The sequence below is a fragment of the Botrytis fragariae genome (genome assembly GCF_013461495.1).
Source record: "Botrytis fragariae strain BVB16 chromosome Unknown tig00000050, whole genome shotgun sequence".
NCBI lineage: Eukaryota > Fungi > Ascomycota > Leotiomycetes > Helotiales > Sclerotiniaceae > Botrytis > Botrytis fragariae.
The window spans coordinates 428141-438967 of NW_023500992.1; the positions used below are offsets into that span (position 1 = coordinate 428141).

General features: G+C 43.3%; 2 protein-coding genes across 2 annotated transcripts; both read right to left on the bottom strand.

The window, feature by feature from the left end:
* Positions 1-1157: 1157 nt before the first annotated feature.
* Positions 1158-3428, bottom strand: Bfra_004151 (putative protein kinase domain-containing protein; the record flags this gene model as incomplete). Its single annotated transcript, XM_037334556.1, has 1 exon — positions 1158-3428. The coding sequence occupies one exon, from the start codon at positions 3426-3428 to the stop codon at positions 1158-1160; it is 2271 nt and encodes a 756-aa protein (XP_037193090.1).
* A 4007-nt stretch (positions 3429-7435) lies between these two features.
* On the bottom strand, positions 7436-10815 carry Bfra_004152 (putative atp-dependent protease la protein; the record flags this gene model as incomplete). Its single annotated transcript, XM_037334557.1, has 2 exons — positions 7436-7588; positions 7660-10815. The coding sequence occupies 2 exons, from the start codon at positions 10813-10815 to the stop codon at positions 7436-7438; spliced, it is 3309 nt and encodes a 1102-aa protein (XP_037193091.1).
* Positions 10816-10827: the final 12 nt, after the last annotated feature.

A 10827-nucleotide genomic window follows, 5' to 3' on the forward strand; every position in this document is an offset into this window, starting at 1 on the left:
CCAGAGAATCAAACGCAATGGAACGCAATTGAACAAATGCAATAAATGCAATGCAAATAACACAACAGAACAAAACTGAATGATAGCAACGAGAGAAAAAAAGAGGATCGTCAACTCAATATATCCTCTCCACCCAACCCCAACCACAGCTCTCGCCGATAAGTATGCGTATAAATATAAATTAACCCACGAGGAAAAAATCGGAGACGTCCACTTCCACTCCGGACGGAAATCCCGAGAAAACAAAATCCATCTGCAGTTTGCGAATTCCGAGCAGCCAGTATCATATCACAGGAAGGAAGTAGCTCGCTCACCTCACAATAATAGGTTAATCTAGGTAACCCAACCCACCCATCAAATTTCATTCATTCTCCACGCCTAGATACGATACCACACCAGCACGCACACGCACACGCACACCCCATCTCTCCCCCAAAACCCAGTCACAATTTCACAAAACCTCAATCTGGATTCCCAGTTCCCACATGCACGAGGAAAAAATGGAGTCCGCCCCTTACCGTAGCTCGCTGCTCACGCAGCTTGACCACATCTGCAATCGTGGCGATAAGGAAACCCAACACTGACATTTGTCGAGGCGTAAGAGAAAAAGTTTAACGATACAAAAAGCTATTCTAATCGAGTAATACAATTGGATAGATAAGCTCTTATCGCACAGGTTATCATTCCCCCCAATCCGTCGGAACACGCTGGGGTCAGGAAATCCAATAGAAATCCAATGATCTTCATGCTAGCTAGGTTAGCTTATTGGGCGGAGCCCTCCGTAGCCGATCACGGACCCGAAGGGTTTGTGGACATTTTGGAGGAAAGAAATATAGATATAGATATCGACATCGATATTGCGGAAGGCGGCTACAATAACCATGTTAAAAAGAAAAACGAAAGGGTTTCAGACTTGATAGTGACTTCATTGTCCATCGATTCAGTCGAGTCTAGCTCATTTCAATCCCTTTCATATTCCTGATATCGTACATTTCCGAAACAGAATACCTACTCCCATCCACCATCCAGACGCTTTTGATCCCAAAATAACACGTGCAATCCATTCAAAGGGAAATTTTTTTTATTACACCAGCTGCTGAAAAAGATTTATCCAAAGCACATTTGCCTGCCGAGGTCTCACTCCATCCTTATGCTAACTATGCAACCGCCATCTTTTCCTCCGACGTCATAAACAAAACACCATTCCCGTCATTATCTATCGTTAAATCATCATCATCTAAATTGACCGCTCCAAAAAGTGTTCCCATATGTGCACTATCAACACCTGTTCCAATGTGTGCTAAATCCCCCGCAAATGCCATTGATAAATTATTTGTCGCTACTGTGTTTCGCGGTTCTGTCGTTGAGTTGGTTTGAATATCTGTTTTATCATTTTCTGAATATGAAGGACGATCGGAATGTTGCTCCTGTCGAGTTTCCAAGGTAGAATTTTCTATGGTCGAAGTATTTTGGTAATTATAATGTTGCTCGATTGGATCATGCGTATAATCAGATCCGGAAGTGGATGAGGGCAATTGAATTTGTGATGGCCTGATAGCCTGTGTATTTAAGTATGTGATTGCCGCATCTGGTGATCTGGGTGAGATAAATGGTGGTGAATAAGGCTTAGATCGTGACCGGCCCCTTTCCGGTACATCGTAGTCATGTGTATCAGAAATACTATCTCGCCTATCGTTATTATCACGAACAGTGACCAACAGTTCCCCTTCATCAGCGTGCCTAACATCAATCACAATTGGAGTTGGTGATTGATCATCATATGCACCATGATACTCATCAATGTCTGGAAAATAATCCAGCAGAGCAGCGGCTTGTGATCGATTTCGTGGATCATCGCTAAGACAGCGAGCACAAACTTCCAGGAAATAGTCCGGCACATCAGGAGGAAAATCCGATAATTTCAACGGTCTCTGAGTTTCCGGTTCATCGTGTTGAGTGGCCAAGGCGTAGAGAACCATTCCAAGTTGATACAAATCGGATTTGACGCCTATGTACATCGAAATTCTCTGATTGCTTTCTATTAACGCAGCGACTTCCGGAGGTTCCCATCCAACTGGGCAACCTCTTCGGTTGATGTCGATTATCTTCGCATTATCATCTCCATCTATGACAATATTCGACAGTGTAAAATCTCCTTGAACAAAACCCGCCTCGTGAATCTCGGAAAGTCCATGAACAATTTGTTTAGCCCAACGTTCCCGTCGCGCCCAAGGAATTCCATTATCACCATCATAAATAACATCAATCAATGCACCCTGTTCAGCGAAGCTAATAAGAAGTCCTTTCACGCATTTTGCTTCATTATCAAGTACCACGCCACCAAACTGAATGACACTATGAGATCCAGAAAGTTGATGAAGGGCATTAATCTCATACAAAAATTCATCCACTTGATCCGGTCCTGGAATTTCCTTTTTGATAAAAACTTGGCCGGCCACGGTAACTTTGTAGACGAAACCAGATAGATGAGAATCAAATTGTAGCTCCGCTTCTAGAAATCTGCGACATGAAAGGTGATTGAGAGCCTTTGTAGGAGGGAAATTAATAACTTCGGAGAGATCTTCCACAACATGAACATGAAGTCGTTCATCCTGTGTTTCTAACTTGAGATTTGTCACAGTATCGTAAAATTGTATGTCCTGGAGCGATTCCCGAATAGCCTCATATATGCGCGCACTTTTGTCTCTTTGGAACCTTGTCCTTTGTAGTTCCTCCTCCAATGAATTACTCGGCGCATTTCTATAATCCAGGGAAATTGTAACCCTCCGCCAGTGTGTTGGTGATTCTGCGTAAGTGACAAAGAATTTTTCTCTTTTAGATTTATCTCGAAAATGCATACTCAGATTCAAAATCCATTTCTTTTCCAGCTCCTCAAGTATTGCTTCATCGAACGTATCTGTAGATACTGATTGCTCTTCGATATGTGAACCTTGTTTCTCCTCTTTTGAAACATCTACATACTCTTGAGACTCGTTCTCATGTTCATTTGTAGTTGCCGTAGGTGGTCGCACGGATACATTGTCAAACGTCTTATCGATCGTTCCCACTCTTTCTAGAAATTCAGGCGCGCTGGTTCTTGGTCCATGATTTATAGCAGCGGATGACGAACGATGCGAGTTATTAAGTCGACGATCGACTGAAGCTGTCCGCCGTTCATCAGCATTTGGTTTGACTGGTTCTAATCTATCTCTCAGCTCCGATTGTTGTCTCTTAAAGGTACCTGCCCTTGGGAGTCCAGGGACAACCCTTCTCGAAAGTCGACGACCCAATCCTGGCGGTTGAGCTTCGTTCGGTGGAGAACTCGGCGGTGTATGATTTTCATCCTTCTTGGGAAATATGAGCTTTCGAAACCAAGATATTCTGTGATTGTTCGATTCCGGCGAATCTGGCTCCGTTTGTGCCATCATCCTTCTCGTAAATTTGAGCCAGTATTTTCCCATAAACTGGGATATACGTCAGTACACTCGAATTGAAGGGTTGTGTAAAGAGAATCGATTCCTACATCTGCGGAAAAGGAATTACACCCCAGAAGGATAACAATATAAAGTTTTCAGCAAGGTCACATCAATGATTCGGTAGGCTTGTAAGATGACTGTACGGAGTAGAATTGATTGTGTAGTGTAGCAAGCAGCTGTTTGGTAAAAAGAAGAAAAGAAGGCAGACGATGCTTTCTCAATGTATTGAGAAGAAAGGGTATCATTAAATTCCAAGAAGCATGCAAGCAAAGAATGAGAGGCGAAGAAAAGAATTCTATTCGGAGATATTGACGTCGATATTTATTGAAATTTTCTCGAGGAGGTCGTGAATAAGGTCAACCTGTTGAATTATTCCCCTGCCTTGTTCGTATCACAATAGGCCCAAAAGAATTGTAGAGATGGAAAGGGATGTAAATTTGAAGGATAGGAAAAGGGATGAAAAGATGCGATGCGATGCGATGCAATGCAAAGAGAGAAAAAGAAGGCTGTACACCTTTTTTTTTTTTCTCAATTCAAATTAAAGGAACGTGGAAAAACAAGAAGATAAAATACCGTATCATTGTTTGCTGTATGTATGATGCACATGCATCAATGCAGTGAGTGAGTGGGTAGATGTGTGGATATGGATATGGATGGATGTGGATGGATGTGGATGGATATGGATGGATATGGATGTGGTTGAGTTTGAGTGTATTTTCCCCAAGAGATATATATGAGGTGGCATAAGTAAATATGAATTCACTAGGTAGGTATTGAGTAGGTGGATGACAACACCCGGAATTTCAGGAACATGATGGAGAGTTTGGTTGTGGAATGACGAACTTGTATCCTCTTCTCCGTTACACTCTTTCCCCACTGGCTGCCTCTTATTTTATCTTTCCTTTCTCTTCTTTTCTTTTCAATTGCCTCACTTTGATATTGAACGCCCCGATCGGACATGATGGAAGACAATGACAATGACAATGACAATGACAATGACAATGACAATGACAATGACAATGGCAAGATTACGTATATCATCAGATACTTCATACATACTATAAAGCACCTCCCTCGTACTCATCATATTTTCATCGTTGCAAGTACATCCATCTACAATGCCGATCCCCATACTCCCTTCAAATCTCAAGTCTCAACACGAAACACAAACTTCCTTCGTGACCACGGAAATTCATTCTAAACTGTGTTACAACTCACCAAATACGTATCTAGTGATACACCCACCCACCCATCTATTCCCATTCCCCCAAACAACAACACCAAGGATCACTCACTGATGCTCACGTATCAATCAATACCCGAACGTCAGATCACTACCTCTTCCCCTGGAATAATAACCTCACGCCCTCGTTCGTAATCATATCATAAAACCGCCCGTCTAATACTCAATGACCATCTCGTTGGGCACGAACCTAAAAAAAACAAGCCACTCTTTGGGTCGCCATGAGGCTTCTTGTTTTCAATTGCCCACGTAGCAATCATGTGCTTGCTGCTCACATTCCCTAGTCTTTGAGCGAGGCGGTAACCTTGAAATATCCCATTCATACCTTGAGAGTCGGGAAATGATGGCGACAAATTGTGTGCGAGCATGCTGAATGAAGGAATCATAAACTTCCGTTTCGCCAGTGGTTAGTTGTGAAGGTTGGCTTACTGCATCTATCCACTCATTCATCCATTCATCCATCGGATGCAAAATGATATTTATAAACCTACCTATGTATGAAGAACACCGTAACTCACCTACCCACTGCACGAGCCCGAATAAACGAAGCGAAACAAACGAGGTACCACCTACTCGAGTAAGTAAGTAGTATTCAATCAATCAATCCATCAATCAATCAATCCATCATTCATTCAATCGATCAATCAATCAATCCATCAATCCATCAATCCATCAATCCATCAATCAATCAATCCATCAATCCATCAATCCATCAATCGATCCATCGATCCATCAATCAATTCCCTCAATCTTCTCCCATCCCCTCAATCTACAACGGTCGCCCCGCCCGCCGTTAAAATAACCTGTAGGTCCCCGCACTCCTTACATGAATACATCTACTCAGCCCCACTCCCTCCCAACCCGTCCAGTACAACCCCCAACCCCATACCGAGTATTCCCAGCACCACACACCGGAACCCCCAACCCCTTCCGAGAGAGCAAGGAAACTCGCAAGAGCGTACGATCACCACGACATAACGAGGAAGCACACGACATCATACCATCCGCTTCAGCTCGAGGGAATCATGCACACCGCGCAAGCTTGCAAGCTAACGATCTGCTACGACATGCCATTCCATTGCATACCACTCCGCAAGATTCATGTAGAAAACACGAGCGAGTCATCTCGTGCAGTTGATTTCATGATCGGGATCCGAGAGGGGATATCACGATCGTGTAGATGTGAAGTTACATTGACAGGAGCAAGAGCTCCTAGACTCAAGGTCGATCTGCTCCCATTCTCAAGATGGCGATTGGATTTTCAATTGTGTGTATTGTTTCTGATGAGGATGTTCTGTGTACATACATACCTGGGTATAGTCACGAATGAAGGGGAAAAAAGAGAAGTTAGGTGTCAAGTAAGTAGTTTCTAGACGGTCGAATAGAATCGTAGGTATTCACAGATACAAAATATCGATATCTATCAATATCAACACCACCCCATCCCATCCCATCCCCTCCAATCTTCAACAAAAGTAACCTATACAAACAAACACATCTACATCTCTATCCACCTATCTACCTACCTATCTATCGATCTATGTCATACCAAGAAGACACAAAACAAAATGCCAATCCATCACAAGCACAAACCAAGCAAATCTACCAACCGACCTACCTCACCATAAAATCCAACCATCCGCTAAATCTATGACTTCCATATCTTTATCCAATACTCAGAACCAAACCTTAATACTCCAATCTCCAATCTCCAATCTCAAAACATACCAATACCAACACCAATACCAATACCAATACCAATAAATAAGCAAACAAATAAATAAACAAACAGAATAAACAAATCTACCTACCCACCTAATCCACAATCAAGTCCCCTAAAAGCCAACCCACCAGCCACACACCCAAGTCAACTCGACATCATAGAAAAAATTCTGCAGAGTGTTCACTCCCCAAAGACTCAACATGATTCGATACCGCGTAACACCATCGTACAAAATAGCTATTGTGAACTTTTCAACTTCCAATTTTCAATTCCCAATTCTCAATTCTCAAGTTTTTCACTTCCATTCAATATACTACACACATACACACACACACACACACACACACACGCACACGCACATACACAAAATTGAAAAAAATAAAAATACATTTATATCACACTTAATCTATCTACCTCCTTCCTTTCCCCTTTCCCCTTCCCACTCTTTTCCTTTTCCATTTCCATTTCAATTTCCACTTCCCCTCTCCATATCTTTCCCTCCCGCAGTTGCCAAAAAAAGTGTCAATGAACAAAAAGATCATAGATACCCCCCTCAATTCACAATGCACAATCCACATCTACCTTCACCCCCTTCTCTTTCCTCCCCTTCCCTTCCATGGGCTTTCAATCCCCTCCCCCCAAATCCTATTCACCCACCCAATCCATGCTTCAATCCCCTCACAATAATCCATTTGTAAATCCATTTTTATTCTTAGAGTAGAGATCCATCCATTCATCCGTCCATCCATCCATCCATCCATCATTAAAAACCAAACAACCCCTAACCAACGCCATAAAATGCCCACCTGTCCACCCATCCACCTACCCATCCACCTCTGCTCAACACTCAAGCACGCACGCACGTACTAGCACCAACATCACCAGTGCCACAATACCACAACGGTAATTTTCACCAGATTCTTCTTCTACTATTTACACTATATTTCCATTTATATTTTCATTTTCCCCGATCCAATGGAGTAAATGATTTTCTCACTCATCATCTCCATCCTTCTCCCCCTTCTTCTTCACCAATCTGTCTTTCCAAAGTCCATTCGCTGCCTCTTTATCCAGATTTGGGAAGACGAGATCAAAGACATCCGAGTACCATTTTGCGGGTTTACCTTCAATTCCATCCTTGATGTTCTATTTTTCTCAAATTAGCATTTTCTCCTTTCCCACTATCAGAGATACAAAGAAAGAAAAGAAAAACTTACAGCTGGAAGTTCCAACCAATCACTCATATTGTCATCTGGGAAGATAATCATTTTACTTCCCGCCCTTCTTGCAGCTACAGTCTTTTCTCGTAATCCCCCAATCCTGAGTACCTTACCCGTAACAGTAAGCTCACCCGTCATAGCAATCGTTGGATCAAGCGGTCTATCCAGTGCTAGCGAAAGCAACGAAGTAGCCATCGTGATACCCGCGCTCGGCCCATCTTTTGGAACCGCTCCCTCAGGACAGTGAAGATGCAATTTCGCCTTGTCGAAGAAATGATTATCGGGGAAGTTTTTGGCCATGACTGATTTGGCAAAGGAATACGCGATTGTGGTTGATTCCTTCATGACAGCTTGGAGATTACCGGTGGTAGCGAGACCAGGGGTGGAGGAGGGGGATAAGGCACTTTCGAGAATGGATTCAACGTATAATGCAGCACCGCCCATTTGTGTCCAGGCTAGACCCATTGCGACACCAGGAGGTGTAACATCATATAGACGATCCGATGTGAATACTGGTGGACCCACGTAATCCTTAAGGTTATCCTTTCCGATGGTGACATGTACATCATCCGGAACCTTGAGACTAACTCGAGGTATCTCAGTAGTCTCCTTCTCAATCGTTTCGGGTGTTTCTTTAACATCAGTCTGATCCTTCTTGGACTCCTCTAGGGCTGCCTTGCCTTCTTCAGTCAAGGCTTCTTCTTCAGGAAGAACACTCTCTCCAAGGTCCTGGACAATCTTCAAAGCAGATTTACGGTAAACCTTTTCAATCTGTTTCTTGAGATTTCTAACACCAGATTCTCTGCAGTATGACTTGATGAGTTCCTCAATGGCTTCTTTACTAAGGTTAACATCAACCTCCTTCAAACCAGCCAATTCCTTGGCCGCGGGTCCAAGATAGCGCTCCGCAATGGCCATCTTTTCATCCGCAACATATCCTGACAATTCAATCATCTCCATACGATCGAGGAGAGGACGAGGGATAGTATCAGTCATGTTGGCTGTGCAGACAAACAGGACTTTAGAAAGATCCACAGGAACATCAAGATAATGGTCGAGGAAAGAGGTGTTTTGTTCAGGATCCAGTAATTCCAAAAGTGCAGATGCTGGATCACCTTGATGACCTCTACCAATCTTATCAATCTCATCAATCAGAATCAATGGATTTTCAGTTTGGCATTTCTTCAGGGCCTGAATGATTCTTCCAGGAAGTGCTCCAACGTATGTTCTTCTGTGACCCTTGATTTCCGCGACATCTGTGAGACCTCCCACACTAAATCTGTAGTATTGACGGTTGAGAGCTCTGGCAATACTCTTACCAATACTTGTCTTACCGACACCAGGAGGACCAACAAAACATAAGATTTTACCTTCTACGGTACCTCTCAGTTTGCCAACAGCAATGAATTCCAAGATGCGATCTTTCACATCCTTTAAACCATGATGATCTTCGTCAAGTACTGTCATAGCATTGTTGATTCCAAAGTTTTCTGCACTGCGTTGACCCCATGGAATTTGCGTCAGCCAATCCAAGTAATTTCTTGTGACATTAAACTCAGACGCAGCTGGTTCAAGATGTGCTAATTTGTTGATTTCCTCGTCAAAGACTTTCCTGACTACTTCCGGCATCGCAAGCTTGGCTGCCTTCTCCTTGAATTTCTCAACTAGCTTATCTTTACCATCAGACTCAATACCAAGCTCTCTGCGAATACCCTTCAGTTGCTCCATCAAGTAATATTCGCGTTGACGCTTTTGAATCTTGTTCTCAACATCTTTTGAAATTTTAGATTGCAATTGAGCGTTCATCAACTCCTTCTTCAAGACAGTCAAACCCTTTTGTAATCTCTCCTCAATATTGAGAGTCTCAAGCACATCTTGAAGCTCGGAGACTTCACCAGCAGAAACGGCCGCAGCAAAATCCGCAAGCTTTCCAGGCTCCGACATAACATTGCCCGACGACTGACTCATTGAGAATGTAGAAATTTGATCTCGGAAGAGACTGTTGAGAGTTGCCACTTCCTTGAACACATTTACAATTTCATTTGTAACAGCACGGATTATGGGGCTTTTAGGATCATATGACTCTTCGGTCAGATTCTCCACGTTTGCCAGACTAACTGGGTATTTGCGCAAGAATGATATTGGCTCGTAAGGCAATACAGGTCGGTCTGAAGCTTTCTGCGTCACCGTCCCTTCTTCGAAACTAGCTACGACATCACCCTTCTTCTCAGAAGATTCCTCCTTTGTAGCCTTTGGAGGTATGATCTCGGGAACAGGTGGTTCAGCCTGAGCGCCTTCAGTTTTGTTGGCATCAGTGTTCTCACGCTCAGGACTGATGAGAGCGGACATCTTAATTCGACGATGTGGATAAAGTACCGCAGTCAAAGCAGAATCATCTCCGTGAACAGGAAAAGCGCTGGTAATTTGTGCGAAAACTCCAACATCATGTACGTCATCAATGTTCTCAATGACATCTTTATCCATATTGTCGTCCTTGAATAAGAAAGCTCCGATGTATGGCTGACCCCTCTTCATCATATCCTGAATGGCAGCTACAACATTGGGATCTCGCACAGTGACAGCCTTGTAGAATCCAGGGAATAGAGGTCTCTTAGTGATTGGAATTGCCATCACTTGTGGATATACCTCTGGAACCATAGCTTTTTGTAAAGCCTTTTCCGAAGCTCCTTTGCGACCTTTCTTTCCGCCATCATTATTGCCGGAGTCTCCTGCACCGCCGGCACTGCTTCCTTTCCCATCAGCCGCACTTCCAGAAGAAGTGTTACTACCAGAAGATGTTGATTCGCCTGTCTTGCTCTTGGCTTCTATTTCCTTCTCGCCACTGACTTCCTCAACCGATTCGGTCTTGGCCTTTGCCTTTTTTTCTTTCTTCTCTTCCGCCGATGTTATTTCTGCTTGATTGAACAAGTCTTTCGGGACATCTTTTCGTAGAGCAGGAGATGTTGAAAACCTCGCGACGCCACCGAGACCCGACTGAATGGAACGAGATCGTAAAGAGACCGATGATTGTGCGGTTCTGCCATGATACTGTCTGATTGTCCTCCTCAAAACCGTACTTGAAACTTCTGTATTTTGTTTAATGGTTACATTTCGAAGCGCAATCCGCCACGGTAGGTTTTGGCCGTAAAGCATAGCTTTTGATTA